The sequence below is a fragment of the Eucalyptus grandis genome, chromosome 5, assembly GCF_016545825.1.
Source record: "Eucalyptus grandis isolate ANBG69807.140 chromosome 5, ASM1654582v1, whole genome shotgun sequence".
Classification (NCBI taxonomy): domain Eukaryota; kingdom Viridiplantae; phylum Streptophyta; class Magnoliopsida; order Myrtales; family Myrtaceae; genus Eucalyptus; species Eucalyptus grandis.
The window spans coordinates 6,952,951-6,979,495 of record NC_052616.1 but is presented as its reverse complement, the minus strand read 5'-3'; the positions used below and the strand labels follow the sequence as shown (position 1 = coordinate 6,979,495).

General features: G+C 42.1%; 3 protein-coding genes across 3 annotated transcripts; all 3 read left to right on the top strand.

The window, feature by feature from the left end:
• The first annotated feature begins 401 nt into the window (after positions 1-401).
• LOC104443765 (SPX domain-containing membrane protein At4g22990) lies at positions 402-8,233 on the top strand. The gene is made up of 11 exons (XM_010057293.3): positions 402-718; positions 2,221-2,277; positions 2,798-2,918; positions 3,656-3,967; positions 4,114-4,218; positions 4,325-4,779; positions 5,493-5,794; positions 6,228-6,412; positions 6,838-7,028; positions 7,121-7,254; positions 7,763-8,233. The coding sequence occupies exons 2-11, from the start codon at positions 2,225-2,227 to the stop codon at positions 7,999-8,001; spliced, it is 2,097 nt and encodes a 698-aa protein (XP_010055595.1). The 5' UTR covers positions 402-718; positions 2,221-2,224; the 3' UTR covers positions 8,002-8,233.
• Positions 8,234-12,155: 3,922 nt separating this feature from the next.
• Positions 12,156-16,259, top strand: LOC104443764 (protein HOTHEAD). Its single transcript, XM_010057291.3, has 5 exons — positions 12,156-12,475; positions 13,780-14,128; positions 14,353-15,043; positions 15,164-15,729; positions 15,975-16,259. Exons 1-5 carry the CDS (start codon positions 12,394-12,396, stop codon positions 16,024-16,026), a joined length of 1,740 nt encoding a protein of 579 aa, XP_010055593.1. The 5' UTR covers positions 12,156-12,393; the 3' UTR covers positions 16,027-16,259.
• Positions 16,260-22,973: 6,714 nt separating this feature from the next.
• Positions 22,974-25,969, top strand: LOC104443763 (molybdenum cofactor sulfurase). Its single transcript, XM_010057290.3, has one exon. It carries the CDS (start codon positions 23,884-23,886, stop codon positions 25,813-25,815), a length of 1,932 nt encoding a protein of 643 aa, XP_010055592.1. The 5' UTR covers positions 22,974-23,883; the 3' UTR covers positions 25,816-25,969.
• The last annotated feature ends 576 nt before the right edge of the window (positions 25,970-26,545 follow it).

The following is a 26,545-nucleotide window of genomic DNA, read 5'->3' as shown; positions in this document are numbered from 1 at the left end:
AAAAATTTAGTACTAATGCCCACATGCATCTCCTTTTTCTAATGCGAGCACATAAAAGCCAACGTCTTGAAAATCAGGATGGACCGATCGAACCAATCGAGTACTAATCCGGTCTTCCGTTCGATTACCTATGCTCGTCGTCTTTTTTCCACCCCCTATATTTGGCAATTTTAGCTATAAGATTTACCTCGGATCAATAGCATATATTATAGAAGTTGCTATCTAATATTAAGCATGATATTAGGAAACACTAATCCTGATTAAATATTCGCCCCACCCTTTTCTTCCCAAGTCGCCAACTTTTGAGATTACGAAATTTCCAAGTCTCCCTCCGCCCGGGGGGGGAGACGTCGCGAGCACTCTCGCTTCTCGCATATAAATAACAGGATCCGCTTTTCTCTGCTAAACCGTAGAATCCCATCTCTCTCTCTCTCTTCTTTCTCTCTCTTCCCTTCCTTTCGCTCACTATCCTCTTCGATTCGGCAAAAGCTCGCGAGGACTCTCCATTGCCCCGCTCTCCCGATTCGACCTCCCCGGCTCCCCGGAAGGCGCCCGCACGCCGCGCCACCGCCGCCGCCGTTCCTCAGCTCTCGGTTCCGTCGTCGTCGTCCCCGCGGAAGCAAGCGCGCGCACGCTCGCGCGGTCGTCCGTCCGGTCGCCACGTGAGCCTGGGAGGAGCGCTCCGGATCGCGAGGGCTTCCGTCGGATTCGGTCTGTGGTGAGTTTCGTTCGTCCTGGTGTCGGCGAGAGTCGGTTCGCGTCGGCGTTTTCGGTAGGTGCGTGCGTGCAGGCTTGCTTATAGGAGCTGGGGGAGAGTGACGGGGGAGAGAGAGAGAGAGAGAGAGGGAGAGGGACGGGCAGGGAGGTTGTACGGAGAGGGAGGTACGGAGAGGGAGAGTGAGGGAGTGAGGATGTGAAGGCGCCCTAGCCCGCTCCTAGCGCCGCGGTGGCGTCGTTGTTTTGCGTCTTTTTTTGATGGTGTCGATGCTGTCCGGAAGCTGCGGAGCTGAGTGAAAACGTCGCCCGAGCATTCTCGGGGATCGAACAGAGCTCTTCGGGATGGTCGAGCTTGGAGTTTTCACGTTTTGATGCGGTCGCTCGTCGATTCAACTTGATGGTTGAATTGAAAGATTCATGTTTGAGAACTCCAGCTCATTTGATACTGGTCAATCTGATAATTCGCTTTGCGTATATCTACTATTACTGACTCGAAAGCGGCCTTTTTTTGATTATTTTTAATTTTTCTTGTCTTCGTTCTACTTTCAAGATCCTGACGAGTGTGTAAGTTTGCGGGGGTTGGACTCTATTGATGCATTGGCTTGCGGTTGTGGCATCGATTTATTTATTAATTCACGTCGGCTTGGGCGTGTTGTGTGGTTTTTGAACGTGAATTTTCGAATTCTTCCTTAAGTTAGTGAAGAATTCAAGCCACAGATTGCTTAATCCTGCTAAAGATCAGGATGCTTAATGAAAATGTAACCCGACAGATATGACACCATGTACGTCGAAACCTAAGGAATAAGAAGAATTATGCACATTCTTAGTATTGGAAGAGAGGGATTCTCTTGGTTTTTCTTTGTGTCTCGAAAATGTGAAGGAATCTATCTAACCAAATGTATTTGGTAGAAAAGTCTTTAGTTACTGCCATTCTGGTGTGCCCCCTGCTTTCTGCTAAATGCACTTCCCGCGCTGTATGACTCATGCAATGCTACTGGTACTTTGGGGATTTTACAACTCATATCTAAGCATTTGTAGTGCAATGGACATCTGCTTGTTCTTGTATGCTGTTTCTCTATATCATTGGAATGGCATGATATACTGTTTTCAGAAGCTTTGAGTTCTAGGGTAGATATCTTGTATTTCTGGCTTGAGAATGTTTCCTTTTACAATAAGATGAAATCAGTAACTCTGTATGGAATCTGGCAAATTCTTTACTGGATGCGTCCAAGGTGGACTTGGGGAATCCCAGCTGTTAATCATGTGGGTCCCCACCTAAAACATCCAACAGTTGTGATTTTCCCGGTCCATATAAGTATTTCCCCTGCACTTCAGATACTTTTGTTTTCTTTGATATGGGAGATTGTCGTGTTTATGCTCTTCTTTCAACTAAATACAAAAGAGAATTTCCTTTTTGATGTGAAAGTTCTATGCTTTATTTCAGAAGGACATCTATTATCTAACTTTTCCCCCTCCCTAATGAACTTTTGTGATGAATTGCAGAGCCATGGTCGCCTTTGGTAAAAAGCTGAAAGAAAGGCAAATTCAAGAATGGCAGGGGTATGATTGGCTGCAATGTACAGGCTTATATTGTCAAATCGTTAGTTTGAAATTCCTGGAAAAAGTTATGAGTGTGTATTTTTTCACCAGTGGTTGGAAAAGCCACACGGAGTGTCATCCAATCTGGTCTCACGTGGAGTTTTCTGCCATTCTATATGAAATGTGTCATTTCATGTGCCTCATAGTTCTTAGATAATATTTACTACCATGTCTAAGTCAAGGTAGCTATCTTCTCCAAAAATAGAGTGAACTTGACAACTTGTCTTGAGACTCTGCTTCTGTGAAACTCCATGCATGCTTGCTGGTGTTCATTTTGTTCCAGGAAATGTCTCATGGTGCTTTGAGTTCTTTCCTATGCATAATTGACGTCCTAATATATAAATAGTGTTGCCTTTAGGTTTCTTGTATGCCCATGCAGTTGCATCGTATGAAGTTATTGAAGCTGCTAATGCTGCATTACCTTTTTCCTGATATTAATTTGATAGGTTCTTAATTTGTCCCTCTTTAATCAAATTTTCAGTTATTACATCAACTATAAGCTGATGAAGAAGAAAGTAAGACAATATACTCAACAAATTCAAGTTGGAAGTCAAGATCGTGGACATGTTCTTAAGGATTTCTCTAGAATGTTGGACAACCAGGTATATGGAACTGCAACTCTGTACAGTCTTACAAGCTTTTGCAGGCAGGAAGTTTTATTTTCGTTTCAGAAAAATATTTCATTTATGAATACTCCTATATTATTGGACAACCAGGTATATGGAGCTGTAACTCTGTACAGTCTTACAAGCTTTTTCAGGCAGGAAGTTTTCTTTTCGTTTCAGAAAAATATTTCATATGTGAATACTCCTATATTACTTAGAATGCATTTGGACAATAACATCTTACTAGCCCTTTGGGAGTTTGTTGATGTTTATGAAATTCTGTTCTCTGGAAGCAATGGTGTGAAAGGATTCACAAATTCAACTCCACACTGCAGGACTAGTTGTAGTGTCCTTCCTCGAGATTGATTGAGCAATGAACAAGTGGTGGAATTGTTTATCGTACTTAAAAGGCCCATTAACCAGCTGATATCAACTCTTATTTAGGAGAAATCCTTTTGTGCAGTGACATTGAGATTTTAGAGAAAAGGATTTGTTTTATTGTGTCTATGCATATGAGAATGAGGAGGGGTATTATGATCAATTCAATACAGAGCAGTGGTCTTGATATTTGGTGCCATGTTTTTTTCTGATCTTTATTCTCATGAGATGATTGATAAAAGAACACTATATGGTGTGATCCTGCAAAGAAATTATATAATTTTTTAATTTTTAATTTTTTTTCATGTATGGAAATTCATTTCAAATATGTTTAATAAGTCATCTGATGATATCAGATTGAGAAGATTGTCCTTTTCCTTTTGGAGCAACAAGGTCACCTAGCCAGCAGGATTGCCAAGCTAGGAGAGCAGCAAGAAGCTCTTCAGCGGCAGCAAGATATATCAAAAATATCTGAATTAAGAGAAGCTTATAGAGAAGTGGGGCGAGATCTTTTGAAGCTCCTTTATTTTGTTGAGTTGAATGCAGTTGGTCTGCGGAAGATACTGAAGAAGTTTGACAAACGCTTAAGACATAGATTTACAGACTACTATGTCAAAACTCGTGCTAATCATCCTTACTCTCAGCTTCAGCAAGTGTTCAAGCATGTGGTATAAGCTTAGTCCAGCATCTTTTTTACTTAGGTTATTCATGCTCCATTTTGTTAGTATCTGTTATGAAACTGGAACTTCTCCATCGAATATAGATTAATGGCATAGGCACATCATAACAAGCTGGCTGCGTGCCAAAATTCCAGGGGATAGGAGCTGTTGTTGGGGCAATTTCCCGCAACCTCGCAGATTTGGAGGATTGCCAAGGAAGCTACTTGTCAATCTATGACCAGCCTGCTCTTCCTCTACAGGTTTATCTCCACCAGATATTATCCATGCAATGTAATTTGTATTTCGTGGTTGTTTCCTACTGCAGAATGATGTTCCACTATGATATTTACCAAGGTTCTTCTGCAGGATCCCACAATCGAGTCAATAAAAGCAGCAGTAGACAGGTTGACCCACTCAACAAATTTCCTACACTTTCTGGCACAGCATGCATTAATTTTGCATGAGGAACTACCAACTCCAGTCGAGGAACAAGTTGACGATGGAAGATACCATTTTATGTCTTTACTGTTGAACCTGGCAAACACTTTTCTATATATGGTCAATACATACATCATCGTGCCCACAGCAGATGATTATGCCCTGAGTCTTGGTGCTGCCGCCACAGTTTGTGGAGTTGTGATTGGAGCAATGGCTGTTGCACAGGTGTTCTCTTCAGTATATTTCAGTGCATGGTCAAATAAATCATACTTCAGACCTCTTGTCTTCAGCAGTATTGTCCTCTTCCTGGGCAATATCATGTACGCAATGGCCTACGATCTAAATTCGATTTCTATTCTTCTAATGGGTCGTCTTTTATGTGGGTAAGAAACCTAACTCCTTGTATTTTTCTTTTTGAAACCATCAATTTTGCAAATTGTGTCACTCTCTGTCATTTAACCTGCCCAGGCAGATTGGCTTTGTTTTATGGTTGGTCATAGGTAATGCGAACTACTTTTACTTGAAATAAAGGACACAATCAATTTGACCTTATATATTGTATTCTTAAAGGAGAGGGAAATTATCACTGGCTGAATAATCCAGATGTTGTACCCACATGTTTTTCATCAAATAGTAAGTTTATTCCTAGACAGGGTCATCTGAATACTAAGAAAATCTGTCACTGCACATGTAATGTTGACAGCCTCTTCTGACCAATGCTGCTTAGTCTTGTTCAATTATCTATCAGAAGATAGCCCGGTTATTAATCATTTATTAAAATAGAAGGATGGTGCTCATATTTGGATTGATCGTGTCTTTGAAATCTTGAAGAGTATGTTGATAAAGAAGTTTTTGACTATGCATGTCCTAGACAGTGTGAGACTTCCGTAGCCTAACCACTTGAAACTTCCTGACAGTCTGTTGTCTAGATTGCAGATGGATAGGTTATGTTCTTGAATTTGAAATTTTGGTATTAGTCTTATCAGGTTCTCAAGTATGCTGCCTGCTGTTAACATTAACACATCTTTGACCCTGCAGATATTGTAACTCCTAAATCGTGCTTCAGATTGTAAAAAGTTTCCTTGTATAATTGCAGATTCGGCTCTGCTCGAGCTGTTAATCGACGCTATATAAGTGACTGTGTACCAATAAAGATCAGAATGCAGGCATCTGCAGGTTTTGTGAGCGCTAGTGCTCTTGGCATGGCCTGTGGTCCTGCTCTTGCTGGTTTATTTCAGTGTCATTTCAAAGTCTTCAATATTACATTCAATCAGGAGACTCTGCCTGGATGGGCAATGGCTGTTGGATGGCTCTTCTACTTAATATGGTTGTGGATTTCATTTAAAGAACCCTCCCGTGAGAAGGAACCAAGCCACAAGCCAGAAGAGTCTAATGAAGGTAAATTGTTTTCACTTGCCCGCAACTTTTCTATGGTCATGTTATTACTGGTCCAATAAAGCCTCCACCTTTTCTAGTAACTGAGAAGCTATCTTTGGGATTATGAGCTGCATCTTATCGTTTTTTTTTTTTTTTTGGTAAAGGGAATCTTATCGTTAAATTGAACCATGAAAGACTACTTGTTTCATCATTATCTAAGTTTGATAGAATGTGGAAATTTTAATCTTGATACCCAGATGTAAGATGTCGTTGGGATTCAGCATCCACTTTATGATTCATTGCCAATTCGGAAATCTAAAATCCAATTGGCTTAAACTTTTGCTCGCATCATAGGGAGTTAATTGTCCTCTTGTCCAGAGAATCATTGCGTTTACAATGTCTTTGTTCATGGTTCATCTGTTTTTGTAGTTATCTTGTAAATTTTGCATGACAGAATCATTACAAACCGATGCTCTTGAGAATGGTCTCCAGCAACCATTGCTTTTAAGTCTGGAGGAAAAAGATGAAGATGAAAGTGGCGATCAAGAATTTGATGGAAGTGATGAAGCTTCTGAGGAATCTCACCAACCAGCCACTTCAATTGCATCAGCGTATAGGCTACTAACACCCTCTGTAAAGGTATTGGAATGTTCCCTGGACTTCTTTTTTCTTTTAAACACACAATGCAGCTTCATAGAAAATTAGATTGGTCCAAAGAGACTCCATCTGCACTAGACTTGCATGCACTGTGTTCTATGGATTATATCGTAATTCACAGCACATGTTTCCAGGATGGACTCTTTTAGGCCTGAAACATTCATAAAACATGAATTTATTGTGGCCAGCAATTTTTTCTCTATGATAAATCTACAATGATTTCTTGGTCTTTCAATTGGCTCTCTGTGTCATCAAGGCCACAGTACATACTCTAATTGGAAGTTGAATTTATCTTTCATATGGTCATTTTTTCTAGTCAAATGTTCTCTTGGATTCTTTATTTTTTTAAAAGTTGGATAGGAATGGTTCATACATCAAATATACTTTAACTACAACTATGTTTTTAGGTTCAATTGCTGATTTACTTCATGCTCAAGTATGCAATGGAGATTTTACTCTCAGAATCTAGTGTCATCACCACATACTACTTTAGATGGTCAACAACCAAAGTGGCGATTTTCCTTGCATTTCTCGGCTTGACAGTTCTTCCAGTAAATATTATTGTTGGAAGCTACATTAGCAACATGTTTGAAGACAGGTAATCCCAAATGTTTGAGAAGTTATTTGGCTTATTAGGTAATTCCTCATCATGAAAATAGTTTGTAACTGTTCTCATTGATTTGATTGCAGGCAAATTTTGCTGGCATCTGAAGTCATGGTTTGCATAGGCATAATACTAAGTTTCCACCTAATAATACCCTATTCTGTTGCACAATACGTCTCTTCAGGGCTCATCATGTTTGTTTCTGCCGAAGTTCTTGAAGGTACCGTATTAGTTTAGTTTACTCCTGGGGAATATAGAAAGGCAAGAATCGAGTGAATCTACTGCTAAATATTCATCTCTGAGAAAAACGAAGATATCCAAGAAACTTCCATAACCAATTTTAACTCCGTCTATTAAGGCAACTCCTGCAATCTTACTGATAGCTCATGAGCATGACATAAAGGGATCATGCATCCATTTCCTGAGTAGTAATTTTCTTCTGGCCTCGAATACATCGTCAAAATGTGTAAGATGTCAGTGAACATATAGAAAAAAAGTACTAAACACGTGGATCATTAAAGACAGTTCTCCGGTTTAGACAATGCAGTGGACGGGTTCAAGTGCATGCTCCATGAAATGAAATCACTGTGCAATTTATGGGAGAGTGAAAGCTGGAAATTATCATGCAATTTATGAAGTGGGAAGGGGGGGGAGAGAGAGAGAGAGCAGGGGTTTTTGCACGGTTCTTCCTTGTTGACATTTTCTTCATATTCTTCGACATTTTCCAGGTGTCAACCTGTCGCTACTCTCGCGCGTCATGTCGTCCCGGCTTTCGCGGGGAACCTACAATGGCGGCTTACTTTCAACAGAAGCGGGAACGATCGCCCGGGTGATCGCAGATGGCACAATAACGTTGGCCGGTTACTTGGGGGAGAGCAGGCTCTTGAACATCACCCTCCTTCCTTCGCTAGCGATTTGCATATCATCCATCATCGCCACCATTTACACCTACAACACCCTCTACTAAGTTCATGTCTCTCGTAGCCGGTGTCCCTTCTAATGCCATCTTATATTTGTTCTCTTTTCTTCTCCAATATGTCTGTACATGTGCTCTAAAACTGTAACTGATGAGGTCCGACGGACTTTTTCTTGAGTGAGATTCTCTAGAAGTTTTCGATCGGGATCTTTCCCACAGTAGATGGGGTCCCCGAAAATCTCACTTACTTTTGCTCTCTCAATCCATTTTCAAGCTTTGGTCACCGAAATAGGTAGATGGCCAGTGGCCAGATCGCACTCTTTCTGTGGTTTAATGCGGTTTACATCCGTAATGTAGGCGAGACGTACTGGAGCGATTAAATTGCCAGAGAAAGAACAGTATCACTGGATCGCGTATAAGGCACGGTCAAGTTTTGCATCCTGACATTGTGAAGTTGGATCAATAATGGAGGAACCACAACTCAAGGTTATTCTTGGCGGTGGATACTGGTGTTTTTTTTTTTTTTTTTGTGGGGGCGGCGGCGGCGGCGGTCGCGTCTTTATTAATTAGACATTTCGCGTCTTTTTGGTGGGTAGTGACGGTGGGGAATTGACAAATTGAGGATTATGGATGTCGTCGAGGTGGATTTAATGAGATAGAAAGAGAGAGAGGCGGCGGAGTAACCCTAATGCGAAAATTATCCAAAAAGGAATCACAGACTTATTATATTTATATCAATTTGATCTTAAATATTTTAATTTGACTAATTTAGTCTTAAATTTTTTGACAATTTATTAATTTTGGTTGGAAATCATTGATTTAGATTGCCAATTGTCTTATGTGACACAACCGAAGTTGGCATAAATAGTTTTTATAATTTTTATAATTATATTTAATTTCACATTTTTATTTTATTTTATTTTCCTTCTTCTTTTGTTAATTGTTGGGTCTCGATGATGGCCAACAACTAGCCATAGTCGATGATTGGTGAGGGTTGGCCTCACAAGCTTTGGGCGTGGTTAGTGAGGTCACCTCTCACTAGATCTTGGAGAGGGTGAGCCTTGCCCAAGGTCTATGGGATTGCCTCTCGTCTAAGGCTAGTGAGGGCTCGCTAGTCGTCTCCTATGACTGAACGGCATTGTCAAGGTTCGGCAACTGGTGGAGAAAGAAAGGGGAAAAAAAAGAAAAGAAAAGAAAAGAAAAATGTAAACAATTAAAAAAATATATTAAATCATTATAAAGATCGTTCACATTAATGATTTTCTGTTAAAATTGATGAATTGTGAAAATATTCAAGACTAAATTAGCCAAATAAAAAAAATTAAGGAACAAATTAATATAAACGTTATGGGTCTATGACTTTACTTTTTTGGTAATTTCTTCGGTTGCTAACCGCACCGGTTGTGCTTGTGGCGAGGAGCGCTGATGCCGAGAACCGCGGTGCCCCCATTAAATTGGAAAGATCTAAGTCTGTACTGCTGAGGCCCTACTGAGCTGCGAAGGACAATACAGAGACAGATCTTCCCCCAGTCACAACCCCCAAACGGACAAGGAAGCCACGAACGAGGCAAAAAAAATTAAATGCCTCCACCTACTAACATATAACTACCATTCCTGAGGTGGTTTGATTGAATCAGAGGCTACCACGTCACCGCCTCTCGTCTCTCTTTGCCCGCCCATACGCCTCCCACCTCATCTCTTCTGGCCAAATAATGATCGCGATGAAAAATCAATAATTAATCAACGAAAACTATTATCATAATAATAAATGACGACCCGGATGTACCCGGTGATTAACCTTTTTTCTAACGATTGTTTCGCGACACTGATTGGATGAGTAAATAGATAGAATCTATATCATGACTTCGCTTTTTCTAGTATCATTTTTAGTCAATGTCTTTTTCGTGATTCCGACTGTGAAATCCATCCGGAAATTGGAAATTCATCTACTCCCAGATGATAGCTAGAGAAGGGCAAAATAACAAGAAAAAGGAAAAAAGAAAAAGAAAAAGAAAAACAGCTGCCTCACAACTTCGTGTCGTCTCTAAATTTAATTTTCCTCAGGCGCAATTGTGAGTCTTATAAATTGCGGTCGTACAGATATAGCTAAAGCGAATTTATGAGCCCCTCTCTCCGCAACGCGCCGTATTTAGTGTGGCCGACCCACCCTGCGTCTGAGTGGTTGGCTTTCTCATTCAATTCCCCCCCCAAAAAAAAATTCAATCGTTCACATGGGCTCCTCCTCAAGCTTGTCGACTGATGTTTGGGGAATAGATATGATGATGCTACCATCGGCCGCGGAGCCATCAGAGGTGAAGAGTTCAAAACTCAGAGGAGGCGCTAGGTGTATTAAGTGTGACTCGGGGTGGTGAGTTCTCCTGCTTACGTATCACCTGGAGATTTACGGCGCGGCTGTCGGCTGCAAGCCGATTCCTCCAACATCAAAGAAAAAAAAAAACAGATAGGATGATGCTCGTACCGACAAGAGCCCTTTAGCCCCCGTCAAATGATGAGTTTAGTAGGGAGTTTGATCCTCAAAAGCTCCCCTTTTTGACTTCCCGATCCCGTGTCCCCCCTTCATCTCGGCAAAAGAGTGGTTTCGTACTTTGCTCGAGAAGTTAATGCACCGAGAATCGTGGTGTTTTGTCAATCGGTCGCTTAATCATTGCCCCAAAAGGGCCCTGCTTCGTGAGTTCCTGAAATGAATCGCGGTTTCCGGTGGAGTCGAGCTGTAGAGGTCAAGCTGTGTTGAGTTGAAAGTTAAGTGATTCCAGTAGAAAAGCTTAGCGATCAAATTGTATCGAGATTGAAAGAACATGCAAAGCCAATACCAAATTGGATATATACAATCGAAGCTTATAGTGAGCAATACATAAGCTGTACGAAGTTTGGTCATCACTTTGAGCTTTATGGCTTGATTTTCATATTAGATCTTTGTTAATCTAATGAGCGTTTACACACAAAAAAATAAAAAAATGATCTAACTTTTGATTATTATAGATAAATGATAAACTCAATTTATGAGAACGATATTTGGTGAACATAAAAAATCATTAGTGAACAGAACAATCAACAACTTGATGAGTAGCGATATTTTTCCATATTTAAATTCTTTTCGATAAATGTTGATAACTTGAAAATCATTGGCAAGCAAGTAAGTCATCGACCGAGTTGTCAACGTTGAGATTGACATTGACAAGTAATTGTCTAGTAGTGATTTTTTTTTTCAAATATTTGAGCTTATTGATGATAAGTATCGTTGTAACTTTTTGTAATCGCATATAGACTGATGAAGTTATTCATCTAAATTTAGTAACCACCTAGAGAGGATATGAAACCTAACACTTTGGAAATGTGAAGGAATTGCTAAAGAACTGCTTATAGATAGTTATACTGTGAACACTATGTATATAAGTGTTTATGTATTGGAGAAGCTCTGCACAAAAACAAATTGATCTTGCAATCTTTCATTTCTTGTATAATAGTTATAACTGTAGTTTTGAGATATCATGTCGTTCTTTAAATTCCGACATATATTTTAACTGTAATTTTCAAATATTTCGCTGTCGATTAAATTCTGTTAAGACATCTTTGCTTCAATTTTGGTGCTTCTTCCGTGAGTGAAAATGCAGAAAAGGGTAAAGATCCAGCAGATCCAAACGAGGTTCCAGAAAGCAAATCCGCAATGATGTTCACATACCTACCGTGGCCAGAAAATCCGAATCCAAACTCAGTAATCAGCCAATTACTTGCACCCATCATTTAGCAAAGTACCACCCGTCTCTTTCTCTCCGTTTCTCGATCTTGATTTAGACTTCATCTTCATGAACGCGTTACGCGTGCCCATGACGCCATAATGAATTGAGAACGATGTTAACAAACGTAATTAGATGAAGGAATTAAACACCCGGCGTCGTTTTCTTATCTTAATACTACGAGTATCTTTTAAAAAAATCAAGTGAGAGTATGCTTCTGTCCTTTTTATTGACGAGAAACAAACATTCACTCAAAATCTAAGGGGAAAGAAATGGGATTTCATCAAGTGCAATTTTTATGGATAATCCCTTTTTACCAATTTTACTTTCTTTCTCTTTCAAGAAAAATGAATTTTATAAGACCCCCCCTGAATATTCATCTCCCATCTATCTTTGGTTTTTCTTTATTGCGGTGTCCTTCGCGTCTTGAAATTCCCTAGAGAAGTAGTTCACTTTATCATCTTGGCGACCCTACTTCTTCCTTCCTTGTCACGTCTTCTGCATTGTCCTCCCCTTGATCCCAGGCTCGCTCCTGACATCGGTCCCCTCCTTCACCACGTCACTGCCAAAGCTCGTTCGGTTCGAGGTTCTCGAGCGAGGCCAGCAGCGTCGCCATTTAAAAAGGGCATCGTCGTTCGTCTTGCTTTCTCCAAGAGGTCGTGTCGGGAAACCCTTCAAGAAATCGATCATGGTTCTTGCGTCGTGGAGGTTCCTTGCAGCTGCATTTGCTGCGGTTCTCTTCCTCCATGGATCTCGCGCCTCGGATGAAGGTACGCCTCGTTTCGCACCCGTTCTTGGCTCCTTTTCCTTGTTTTACCTCACGAGTTGCTCAATCACTGTCGATCGATGCGATAATAATACCTGTCTATTGTAATGTCCTTGCCGAAGTAGTTTGAATAGGTTACATCGAGCTCGATGTCGGATACGTATATATACGGGGCCTTCAAGAAGGTCTCTCGTCTAGAATTCGACATGAACTAGCCTTCAAGAAGGTCTCTCGTCTAGAATTCGACATGACCTATCTCTCGTAAATCGCAACGTTGTAGAATAGCGACTGGACGAGGTTAAGACGGGGTGGTTCCACCTACTTATTGCAGATCGATATGAGCCATTTAAGGGGAAGCGGTGGTTGCAATTGCAGTATCACATCCTTCCTTTCCTTTTCATTTTGCTACAGTATTACATACCACATGGATTTCTGCAATGTACTTAAAAGAACTGGTTCACAATCGCTCTCCAACGTACCCCTCTCGGCACATTTCCGTTTCCTTCCGCCAGCACTCTCTCCGCTTTCTCCAAACTAGAAAGCGAATGCGACATTTTTTCCTTTCGCTGCGAATGATGCAGGAAAAGCAACAAGTTTTATGCGCTAACCATGTGCATATTAAGATACGAAGGAGACCGCACAGGAGATGGGTCATCTCATGGTCCCCTTCACACGGATCAGTCCCTTTAGAAGGATAAGTAAGAACATGGTTAGGGTAGATCCCAGTTAGCAAAAACAAGGGATTTTCCTAAGTTTAAGGTAGCGTGTAGGTTAGACAAAGTAACTTGTTTTTCATTTTCTTACAACGCCCTTAATCGAAGGACATCATGCACTTAATCATCATCATCAGTTTTTGCCCTGAGGAATTTTTGCAAATGGTTGTTGACCGGGGCAAAAGCAAGCTGGTTGTCATGGGCTTGATGTGGATGCAAAAGATAAAATGCACCAATGATTGTTCATACTTTCTAATTTTTGTATTACTAACGTGATTGGAAACCAACGTCATCGTCTTATTTGCACCTTAGCGCTACTTAACAAGGTTGGTCAAAACATTCTGCAGCAGGTACAAGGAAGGGATTGTTAGTGTTGATCGCTCCTTCCCGTCTTTTCATACTTTCTATTTTTCTAAAGGTACTAAATTAATTAAGAGAATCATAATTAAAAAAATAAATAAAAATAAATCGATACCCCTCGCAACTCATATTCCTTTCAATATGATTCGATGAACTTTTTGCGGACAATTTTAGGAATCTAAATTTCTTGAGAAGGTGTATAATTTCCTCACCAATTTTTTTTTTTCCTCTTCAGCCTACCCAACTCAATCCTATAGCTTTGTGCGCAACGCCATATCGGCACCGCCGCTCTCATACTATGACTACATTGTCATCGGCGGCGGCACTGCCGGCTGCCCATTAGCAGCGACTCTATCTCACAACGCCTCCGTCTTGCTCTTGGAAAGAGGCAGCTCGCCCTACGGCAACCGGAACATCACTGACTTGGATGCCTTCGGGGCGGCGCTCTCGGACCTCTCCCCATCCTCCCCGTCACAGCGTTTCATCTCCGAGGACGGCGTCATCAATGCGCGCGCACGAGTGCTGGGCGGCGGAAGTTGCCTGAACGCCGGGTTCTACTCACGCGCTGCTCCTCAATATGTGAGGTAAGTTGCGAAATGCGTATACCTTTCATTTATTTTTCTTCCCAAGGTCTAGTGCTCCACTCGTCAACTATGTTAATTAAAAAAAATACTTGATTTTCAAACTAATCTATTGTAAAATTATAGTATTCTCCGATTTGATTGCTAAGTAAGTGCGTAAAAGATAGTTTTTAATAAAATTCATGGTCATCATCATCAACATTATTGACTTTTTTGGTTGGAAATAGGGATGTGGGGTGGGACGGGAAACTGGTAAACGAGTCGTACGCATGGGTGGAGCGGCTGGTGGCATTCGAGGCCAAGATCGGGCAGTGGCAGACGGCGGTGCGGGACGGGCTGCTAGAAAGTGGCGTGGTTCCCGACAACGGCTTCACCTACGACCACATCCCTGGGACCAAGGTGGGCGGGACCATCTTCGACGAATCGGGCCACCGGCACACTGCCGCCGATCTGCTCGAGTACGCCGATCCCAAGGGCATCGCCGTCCTCCTCCACGCTTCCGTGCACAAGATCCTCTTCAAGAGGAAAGGTACGTCAAGGCCCGTGGCCCATGGAGTGGTCTTCAGGGACTCGACGGGGGCCAAGCACCGGGCCTACCTCCGCCGAGGGCCGAGGAATGAGATCATTGTCTCCTCCGGGGCCCTCGGAAGCCCACAGCTCCTGATGCTGAGCGGGCTGGGCCCCAAGGCCCACCTCCAGGCCCACAACATCTCGCTGGTCTTGGACCAGCCCATGGTCGGGCAGGGCATGTCCGACAACCCGATGAACGCTGTCTTCATCCCGTCGCCGAACCCGGTGGAGGTGTCGCTGATCCAGGTGGTCGGGATCACTCCCTTCGGGAGCTTCATTGAGGCTGCCAGTGGCGAGAACTTCGCCGGCGGTGCCTCGACCAAGGACTATGGCATGTTCTCTCCCAAGGTAAAGACTATGTACACAAACACATACGCGTATACTCTAAACTCGCACTTTCACTTCCAGATAAGTTCAGAGTTTTTATTGACAAATCGAAGCGTGTTGCTATGATATGTTATGTCTTAGATTGGCCAGCTCGCGACGTTGCCACCAAGACAAAGGACTCCGGAGGCCCTAGCGAAAGCCATCGAGGACATGGACCGCCTCGAGCAGGCAGCGTTGCAAGGTGGATTCATCCTCGAGAAAATAACGGGGCCCAAGTCCACAGGCCACATGGAGCTCCGAAGCCGCAACCCGAACGACAACCCCTCCGTCACTTTCAACTACTTCCAAGATCCCGATGACCTGCGGAGGTGCGTCGAGGGGCTCTCGACCATCGAGAGGGTCATCGAATCCAAGGCGTTTGCCGACTTCAAGTACGACGCCATGACCTTCGCGTCGCTGCTGAACCTGACGGCGAGCGCGCCGGTGAACCTGCTGCCAAGGCACCGGAACACGTCGACGTCCTTGGAGCAGTACTGCAGGGACTCGGTCATGACCATCTGGCACTACCATGGAGGGTGCCAAGTAGGGATGGTCGTGGATAGGGACTACAGAGTCTTGGGCGTGGACGCACTTAGGGTCATCGACGGTTCCACTTTCAATCACTCTCCCGGCACTAATCCTCAAGCCACGGTCATGATGCTCGGAAGGTAACAAAACTCATTATCGATCAAGCATTTTAACTTATGACGTCGGCCCGCAAACAAAAATAAAGAAAACTACCATTTTCATGAGCGATATCGAGTCGAAATGGCCCGCGCATGGACGGACAGGTCTAGGACGAGCGCCCACATTTCGAAAAAGGCATTTTCTTCATTTAGGATAGATGGAGAACTCTTGAAATCTAGGTTATGAACGGGTTTCTCAGAGGAGTTTTCGCCTGGTTTTGGTGCAGGTACATGGGGGTCAAGATACTGAACGAGAGGCTCGCAAGCGAAGCGTCTTAGGAAGCAGATCATCGCCAGCCGAACGAACGCATCTTCAGTAGCTGCTTGCCTTAGATAATCGAAGCGTTATGAATTAGAAAGAAGCACGAAATTTGTATTAGAGGGTGAACGACGAACCAAAATTGGGGACTAGCCTTTCTAGCTGGTGGCAGAACATTTCCCAAAATTCCGTTGCCGTACGTACCCCTTTTGAAGAGAATATGATCTTGGATATGCTATCCATCTTCCAGATATTACCACTAGGTGGCATTATCTTTGCCTATCTTTTTACCCCCCCTCTTTTCGCTTTCGCTGTCTTGGAATGTTGCGAGGACGAAACAAATATTCGTCGCCTCCCCCCACTTCGTTGGTGGCTTCGAGCTGAGCGCGCTGGACGCCACATGAACGAATGAGGCGGTCGGATTATGGATTGCTGCATAGGCCTAGACAAATTAACAAACAACATGCACAGAGTCAGACAAATTAACAAGCAACATTCATGGTTTATGATTCTTGCTGTAATAGAGAGAGAGAGAGAGAGAGAGAGAGAGAGAGAGAGAGAGAGAGAGGGAGGAGGGAGGGAGGGAGGGAGAGCATAAAATGTCACGAGACTACTTAATTTAACTAGACCTAGCTACCACTAAATGCACATTACTGATCTAGTTCTGTTAACCCCCTATATTTCTAGAAAATTATATGCACAATGTGTGCTATTGACAATAATACATTGAAATGTAGTTAAGATTCTCTAGATTTGCCTACATTGAAGTTGTTTCTTAGTTTTTCTACTTTTGGGGTAGAGCCAAGATTGGTCCTGAACTCATACTCGGTGTTCAATTTTAATTTTTGAAATTTGTTTTGGTCAAATTGGTGCATACGCTTTTTTTTTTTTTTTTTGTTATAACCAATTTGGTTTTTTTAACTGGAAAGTGGTATCCAACTCTTCCTGAGGCCATCATCAAATTTGAGAGCAAGCCTTCATCGAACCCTCGACGAGGATCGTCGGACGTCGCAAGCCCAGTTCTCTGTCTCTCTCCCCATACTTCCGATGCTTTTCTCTTTCTTTTTTTTTTTTTTTTTTGCCGAGGTGGCTGTACACATGTACAACCACGTCAACTGATGCGTGTTCCACTAAGTGAGGTGGATTGCCACGTAAGCTAAAATGGCCAAATTGGTTTGGACCAAATCAAATTGATTAGAATTAAAGTTTAAGGATCAAATTGAACATCAAGTAAGTATTATAATATTATTAATATTATCTCACATTTGATTTAATATTACCCACATTAATTTCAGTGATGTTCTATTATCCCAATTAAATTGCTTATAACTATTATGATCACTTAATTAAAGATGAATGTCTTGATGGGAGATATAATCTGTAAGGATTTGAATGGGCATATAAATAGGTCATCTAAGCCAAACTTTCTTATTATTCTGATTATTTGATGATCGGAAAACACTCCATTAACGTCAAGAGGACAATTGGCTAAAAGTACTTATTTTCGACGGTTCAAGCTCTGCGTATATGTTCTCGACTTTATCAATGGCTAGAGATTTGTATGGATTTTACACATTTCCGCACTCGAACCTATCACGATCGTTTTCTACCTGCAAATATTTAACAGTAAGAGCTAGGAATCGATTTCGGCATGGTCCTTCTGCTTTTCTCACATGGAGTGAAGGGAAGAGAGAGGTCTAGATCATGGCACGGAGAATATCTTCGCGATGAGGAGCATTTTCAACGGAAAAAGTCTGGCATGCATGGAATGCGTAGAAAGCAGGCACTCAGCTATTTGGATATCCATGGCATATGCCTTCTGAACTCGAGCCCTGTAAATTAACCCTAGAGCCTATAAATACATCCTCAAATGTCGTTCCATTACAAACCAAGAAAAGGGCAAAAGAAAAAAAAAGAGGTCGAAGTCAAAGATTTTGAATGGCCGATGAATATAGGTGAGAGTACACACTAAGCAAACCAGTTTTAGGGCTTCTCTACTTTGGCAACACACGTCAATGATGACGACGACGGAGAAGGCGAACGGATGCCGTCCAGTCATCGACGACTTGCCAAAGGAGAGTTGCCCTTTGACTGCTTCTGCTTAACGCGATTCGAACTCGAAGGGTCTTCGAGCTTTTCGTTCGTACATGGTGAGTTTCTGCATTGATGTACGACGTGTGCTGATATGTCGAGCTTTGTTCTCTGCCTGGATTGAAACCGCATGAAATATCGACGTGACATCCTCCAGCCACATCTCTGCATTCTCAATGCATGAGTGACAATAGTAATAGTAAACGCAAGTATAAAATATGGATGAATTGAATTCGGACATTCAGTAAGCACGCTACATCTCTTTGTGAAGATATAGTAGAATGACATTGATGTGTGGTGCCTGCCTAATCACCAACTTAGCGATGACCATCTTTTTAACTCGACATACCGAGAATTAGTTGGAAAAATCTGTAGATTTGGCTTGTGGATCTGTAAATCCCCTTAGAGAGAGGGATCTATACTATGAATCGGGCTGATACCACTTCTAATTTTTGCGATAAGGTATTCGGATGATAACTATCTCGCGTCCTTCAAAATGTAATGATCTTTATGCAGTCCGAATTATTTTGAGTTTAGTGTTGCCGATCGATTCGGCTCCGTCGGATCAATCTTTCTTTGGTGCACGAGACAACATGATAAGAATCTGCCCCGTTGGGGAGCATTTCGCGACTGGAAAATCCAATCCTGAGAGCATGTCTGAAGCTGCCGCCGTTCCCCGCATCAAGGATGCCTACGTCCGTCCCCGTTGCTAATACGCACACAAACTCAGCGATTCTCAAGGAGGCTCCAGCGACAGAAAAGAGGCCTCGACATACCGCTTCGAGGTTTAGCGACGACACCGCAGATGCCCTTAATAGAACCGACGAGGCTTCGGACAACCATCGCCGGAGCTTTTCGGAAACACCCGTGGCGGCCTATCAACCTCATTCAAGGAACTTTTTTGGGGTTTTAGGGACGAGTTCACCCGTCGCCTGTTGTCCTTTTTTGAAGTAACATTAGACAAAAGAGTCGTGTAATGCTGTGAGCCAATTGCTTATCCTAACCCCATCTTGTATGGGAAGCAAAGGCTGCAGACGTTGAAACTTGTTTTCACACGGCCTTTCCTTTTGAGAGCTGGACAGCCACAGACAGCCACAAACTATGAATAAGAAAAATAGATCACTACCGAAATGTTAAAAAAAGTATATAGAAAATCCTGCGATATTTAAATGAGTTGGCTAAGCGAATTACAATTTCAGCAAGTATCTCTTCCTGAAAAATACATTGCAGGTGATAAATTTAACACAAGCAACTCGATATTTTCTTTTGTTCTTGTTTGGATAAGATGGTTTCCAAATTTTTGTTCCTGTAGGCATGACCCCTACTATTACTCTGAACACGAGACATTGTGACTCAGCACGAGAAATTGCCGCATTCGAAGTGAATGTTTAACCCCTTAACCGACCATTCTCAGTGGCATACTTAATGAACATCGTACGAAAGGGTTTTAGATCATAACGTCATTTTAATTTTGGATAACACAGGGTTCTGAATTTTTGCTCGAGCATGCATGACCCCTATGGTTACTTTGAACAATAGACATTATGATTCAATACGAGAGATTGCTGCATTTGAAATGAGCATTTAACCACTTAACCAATCATTTTCAGCAGCATACTTAGTGAACATTGTACGAAAGGGTTTTAAATCGTAATATCGCAGTTTTAATTTTGACATCGGATCAATGTATTGCAGTTCTTTTTCTGCATAAATAAAAATTGAGGACAGAGATTGTGCTACGTTGTTTGGTAAAGTGATTTAATGCTCGAGAAGACTTAGGAGTCTAGAGACTATAGAGTATGTACCGAATTAATGTAACCTTTGAAAGGGGGCATCGCACTGGTAGTCAATGAAATTGACCTCGTCATAAATAGGGAAAACAAGGTGAAAATCTAGATGGACCATTCTATGTTTGTCTATATCTATATGCAAAGGGGACCATACACCCACCCAATATATATATGCAGGACAATACGGGTTTTGCGAATTGTGATAAGCCATTGCTCAAAAGAAAAGAGAAAAAAAAAAGGAAAAGCAAAGAAAAAGAAAAATTCAGAATTTTTATTGAAGCAAAAATTGTTAGCCTCGGTTGCACATTGGACAACCTAGGTTGACTGGGTATCCATGTTAGCATTTCTTAGTTAAAATTGATTTGGCCGAGAGGACTATATTGATAGATTATCACAAGATTTAAGGCTAAATTGGCAAGATTGGATAGTTTAATTTAAAGTGGTTGCTATATATTATGTTTAAAATATTTTGGACAATTTTCTTGATTTTGCGAAATGTGATTAGTGATTGCTCAAAAGGAAAAGGACACTTATCACTAACACAAAGCCGTGTCCGTTGGTATTGTCACAATTTTGTGTATACTCAAAGATTACAAAAGCTGATAACGAGATGGTTTCATAAGAAAGTAAGCATCTCCACGAATAATAATGGAAAAATGAATTCCAATCCGCTTCCAATGAAAAGGAATAACATGGAAAAGTTTTACCTTCCGTGTTCATACTTTCATACTTTTCAATAATATAAGGGTGCATTTGGTTCGATTTTTCCAAAGGGCTTTCAACCTCCAAAGTCCCTTGGAAAAATGTTAGGGTGTTTAGCATGCCTATCTAAGGGGCTTTAAGTCAAATGCTAGTATTGAAAAAGTTGAAAACTCAATGCTGATAAAGACTAGTTTTGAATTTTCAGCATTTAGCTAAATATTGAAACTACTTTTTTTTTTTTTCAAAACTACTATTATAAATTTTTTATTTTTTCGATTTTACCTCTCATCGTTCCAAAACTATCCTTGCCTTCACAAGAGTCGGACAAAGAATTTAATATTTTTTGATAAAAAGAAAAATAAAATCCAAAAGCCCTTTATAAAAAAAAGATTTGCCAAACACTCTTTATGTCAAAATAGTTTTGTAAAGAATTTTTTTTTTTTTTTTTTATCAAATGCAATTTGCATTTCCCCATAGCTCTTTTAAGTCGAAGATATTTGCATTTTCCTAAGACCCATTTCCAAAACTAAACCAAACATAGCCTAAGTCATTGTATTTTTTTCTTTTATAATCAAGTCCTTCAACTTACACAAAATGACAAGATAGCTCCCTTTGGCACTACGTCTGGTCAAATCCAGCTGATATAGCTGTTAACAATGCTTGAGCGCGACATGGCCACATTTTGCTAATGCGGACTCTACCATAGAAAATTGTACAAGAAAACACATCAATTTCTTCCGCTCACAGCCTCTCTTTCTGAATATGAACTTGACTTTTGATCTCCAAAGATATTATTAGTGTCACACTCTAGCGTCGTCCGACACCCGCGTTAGCTTGATTTGACAATTTGTGCAAGTACTATAACCCAGATATCGATAGCATGTGGAGGGGTTTTTTTCTCCTTTAAAGTAGAAGATTCTTTCTACTTTTTACATTCTAGCATAGTGTCTATCATGAACAAATACGTGCGCCGAAAAAATTACTTACTTAGTGTCTATCATATTAAGAAAAAGTTGAGAATTTATGAAACATTGTATAAAATAAAATAAAAAAATCTAAAATTTTATTTAAAAAACAAAACTAAAAAACCCATGGTTGAAGGGGCTAGTGGAGGTTGCTATCTCTAGAAGAGGGTGGCTGACCCTTGTTAGCCTAGGGTGAGGCCTTGTAGACCTTAGGTGAGGGCTTGTGACCCTCACTAGGCTTGGGCTTGGGCACCCAGATCTGGGTGACGCTAGTGCTCACTCGGGCCTCGCAAGCATCATCGGCTCCAAGCGATAGTTGACATTGCCTAGATTTGGGCGGGTACCCGAATTGATGCTTGCGAGGCCCAAGCAGCGCCAGCATCACTTAGATTTGGGCACTTGAGCCTGAGCCTAGTGTGGGTCGCCAAACCTCGCTTGGGGTCGGCAAGGCCTCGCTTAGGGTTGGCGAGGTTTGGCCACCCTTGCCCATGGTTGGCGACCTCTGCTGGCCCCTTTCATGGTGGGTGGCAGTGGTGGCGGCATCCATCGGCATGGCCTTGCCTTGCCCTCTCTCTCTTTTGGATTGTTTCTTAGATAAAATTTTAGTTTTAAATATAATTTAAATAAGATTTAAAAAAGAAAAAGATAAAAAATGCAAGTGAGAGAGAGAAATTAATTTTAAATCGTAATGTTGGTATTTTTTGTTAAATAAATTGACAGTGTTAACAAAATGACTTGATTATATTAATTTAATAAGTTTTAGGACTGAATTGTACTTTCGTAATAAATTTTAGGATTTTTAGTGAATTTATTTATATAATTTTTTTTTTCTAATCAAGTTATTCTACTCACGAAAAGTGGCTATCAATCACCGGCCAAAAACAAAGAATGGCTAAATCAATCCCCTTTGGCACCGCATCCGGCATGCTTGAGTATGACGTGGCCACATTTTGTTTATGCGGACTCTACCATAGAAAATTTTACAAGAAAACAAATCATCTTCTTCCACTCATAATCTATTTTATCAATATATAAACTTTTGATCCGGGAAAGTATCATCTGTATTATACTTTCTAGGTTTTCACACCTTCGTCATTGGTTATTTACGACAAAACTAAAGCGTGGACTTAATATGTTACCCGAATTCTTTATGAGCATTTTCCCGGGGGTACGAATTCCCTACAAAAACATCGCAATCCAGGCTTATTTTTCTCGTAAACTCTTTATAAAAATGTCGTATTACACAAATACTTTAAGCTACGACGGCCCTAGGGAACCACGGCTGGGGCCCCCTCCTACATGATTGAGCTTTCACATTGATAATGATTTCTTGATTATTGAGGAGGTGGTGGTGTCGTTTCCTAGAAGTTGAAGTGAGGGACACGAAAGAACGGACGCTTTGCGCGAGAAAGCGCAAAAAAAAACTAGTGGCCTGCGCGAGAAGGCCGGCCACTTCCAAAAAGTTGTCTCGCCTTTTCCTTTTTGTTCCGTTCCGTCCACCACCTGCTCGACAAAATTCCCGTGAGGCCTTTTTGCGCCTCTTTTTCCAAAGGTTACATCCTCAACCCACCACCCACGGCAGCCTCATTTCTCGGCCTGGCAGGGCCTCGGGCGCTTTGGCCATTGTCGCTGGAAGGACGGGACAGCAGTTGCCAACATCAAGGAGGAAAAGGGGGCCGCTTGACGACGCGTTGGAAGTTGAGGTTCGCGTTCCTCGGTTCGCACATGTTGCAGGTATTGCATGGCCCCTTCACGACGACAACAGCATGAGGCTGAGCGATTGTGTTTGACCATCTAGTCCTCCACCCAAGTAGATGCATAGCATCCGAAGTGCTCGTCTTTTTAGGGGTGTTATATAGATGCCCACGTTACAAAGTCAACTAATTCGGCTCGAAGTCAGCAGAAAAATCGAGATCAGCCATTGGCAATTATTGGGTGTGCCGGGTGTGCGAGCTATCGGTGCACCACAAGCCCTGGATAGTGCGAGTTCCTCGTGAGCCCCGCTCGAGTCAAGGGCCGACGTGGGTCAATGGTGCACATGCGCTCGGTGCGATATTTTCAGAGCATCAGGCAGAAATATTGAGGACAAATTGGACTCGCAGCAGCGCGAGAGGCTCCCTTGTTGGAGTTTTGTCTCATGAACACGTTGACTTGGACTCGTTCATAAGATAGCACGCGAAAGACAGCCTGTCCAACAAGCAAGGGGCCTTTGAACTTGACATTTGAGGACAAATTGAATTGATTGCAGAAGCGGATGGAGATAAAACAAGGAGGAGGAATGGGAGCAAACCGAAGGTGATTTAATGGGGTGGGAATAGCAAAGAGCGATATGGACTTGCCTTGCCTCAGGGAGGCCTCAGAAGCCTGCTTCCATGGTTGCTCTCCCTTTGCTGGCCTTGCAGGAGCACCGGCTGAGAGGTCCGTGACCGGTGCCGCCACGTTCCGGCTCAACTTCCTTAATGCCACCACCTCCTCTCTCCACCCGAATTCACAGTTCACTAACCACGAATCCCTTCCTTCATTGCACGAAGCATTTTCTTTGTTTGAGAGCGCATTTCCCCAGTACGAGCAAACGGATAAGGCCGATGAGATCCGAGCCACTGAATATCATCATCTCTCTTCGGGTAACTATGTTTGTCTCGACTACACAGGTCACGGCCTCTTCTCTTACTCGCAGCAGATTGACAATCTTCCTGCGACTTCGGTAGCCTCTTCATCCTCGCATCCTCTGCCATTGCATTCGACCTCACTGGGATCGCCCTTCCTCGAGATTTCGTACAAATCAGTGAACTTGAGTTCACAGATACTTCATGGTGTCCAAGAATCCGAAATCGAATCCAGAATCAGGAAAAGAATCATGGCCTTCATGAATGTTTCTGAAACTGATTATACCATGGTTTTCACTGCTAACCAGTCATCCGCTTTTAAGCTTCTTGCAGAGTCATATTCCTTCCATTCTGATACTGATCTCCTGACGGTGTATGATCATGAAAATGAGGCAGTAGAATTGATGCTAGAGAGCGCGAGGAAGAGGGGTGCACGCAACAGATCAGCTGAATTCTCGTATCCAAAAATGAGAATCCGATCAGAAAAATTGAGGAAGATGATAGTTGGTAGTAAGAGGAACAGGAGAAGAAGAGGGCTTTTCGTTTTCCCGCTTCAATCTAGAATCACCGGGGCTCAATATTCATACTCATGGATGGGAATGGCACAGGAAAATGGTTGGCATGTTCTGCTCGATGCATCTGCATTGAGACCTAAGGACATGGACACTTTAGGCCTCTCTATCTTCAAGCCTGACTTCCTCATTTGCTCGTTCTACAAGGTTTTCGGGGACAACCCGTCTGGTTTTGCTTGCTTGTTTGTCAAGAAATCGAGCGCTTCTATATTGCAGGATTCGGATGCAGCTAGAAGTATAGGGATTGTGAGTCTCACCCCCATCAAGACATCTTTTCCTCATTTTCAGGAATCTTCTCAAGAAGGCATCGGTCAGAGACCCAGTTCTGGATTATTTCAGTTGCCAAAAAATGAAATTACATCTGGAATGGCACCTAAAGAAATGCATTCCGGATCTCCCCAGTTGCATTCATCTGAAGCCGACAATGTGACGCCAGAGGTAGTGTCATCTACTGAGATTGAAGAAGTAGAGACACCCTTTGATTCTGCCAGAACGAGAATTACAGAGACCGGCCTTGATGGGAGCTTGGAGATAGAGTTCCGAGGCCTTGATCATGCAGACAGATTGGGCATAATACTTATAAATTGCAGAGCGAGGTACCTCATCAATTGGCTTGTTAATGCGTTGCTGAGCCTGAAACATCCGGATTCAGACACCGTGCCACTTCCCCTGGTCACGATTTACGGGCCAAAGGTCAAATTCGAACGAGGACCAGCAGTCGCGTTCAATGTGTTCGACTGGAAAGGGGAGAAGATTGATCCCGCACTCGTGCAAAAACTCGCTGACAGAAATAATATTTCCCTCACTTGTGGATTTCTGCAGCATATATGCTTTTCCGACAAGTATAAAGAGTGGGAGAGGACGCTGGAGACCAGAACAAGTGTGGCAAAAGGGACGGAACCGAGAAGGAAGAGGGACGACCGTCGCGGTATATCGGTTGTCACGGCTTCGCTCGTTTTCTTGACCAATTTTGAAGATGTGTATAGGCTGTGGGCATTCGTTTCGAGGTTCTTGGATGCGGATTTCGTTGAGAAAGAGAGGTGGAGGTACATGGCCCTGAACCAAGAGACAGTCGAAGTATGAAAATCGGAGTTCCGTTCGAATCTTCTTCTGCTCTTGGAAGCATTTTTTGTTCTTCATTCTTCCATTCTTTGATTCATCCTCCTTCCTGTACGTATGTTTTGTAGGCAGCCATGTCTGATTATTACGTTGATCAAGAAACTTGTACTTTAAAGAACTTATCTGTCATAACATATAAATTGGATGCTTGACGTGCGAAAGAAGTCGGTCGCATCATCATCACCTTCAACTACACGTTGTCAATCATCCAACGGTAAGTGTGAAAATTGCTCCGCCGGTAGATTTAAGAATTGTCCCTTTTCTTTCTGTGCTAATCCACGGCATAGGTTCACACGGTCATTTCAATAAGATCACCCTCAATTTGGTCAAGTTTACTGATATTGCTGCTCGAAATTACACCATTTGAGGTGCATAGCACATTGATTGAATTGATTAAGGGAATTCAGGATTGATTCAATTTCTTTTGGCAGATTGCCATTAGCTAAGAGTCTCATATATAGTTAAGGAAAATGACACAAATAGTCATTGAATTTTGGCCAAATGTGCAATGTCGTTCATAAAATTTTAATTTATTCAATGTGGTTCATGAACTTTACCCCAATTTGCAACGTGATCCATAACTTTCAATTTGTTTAATATAGTTCGTAAACTCTTAAACGTTTTCAATATAGGTTTTGAACCATATGAAAGTATTCAATATTATTTCTAAATTTGAATTAATGGAAGGATAGTA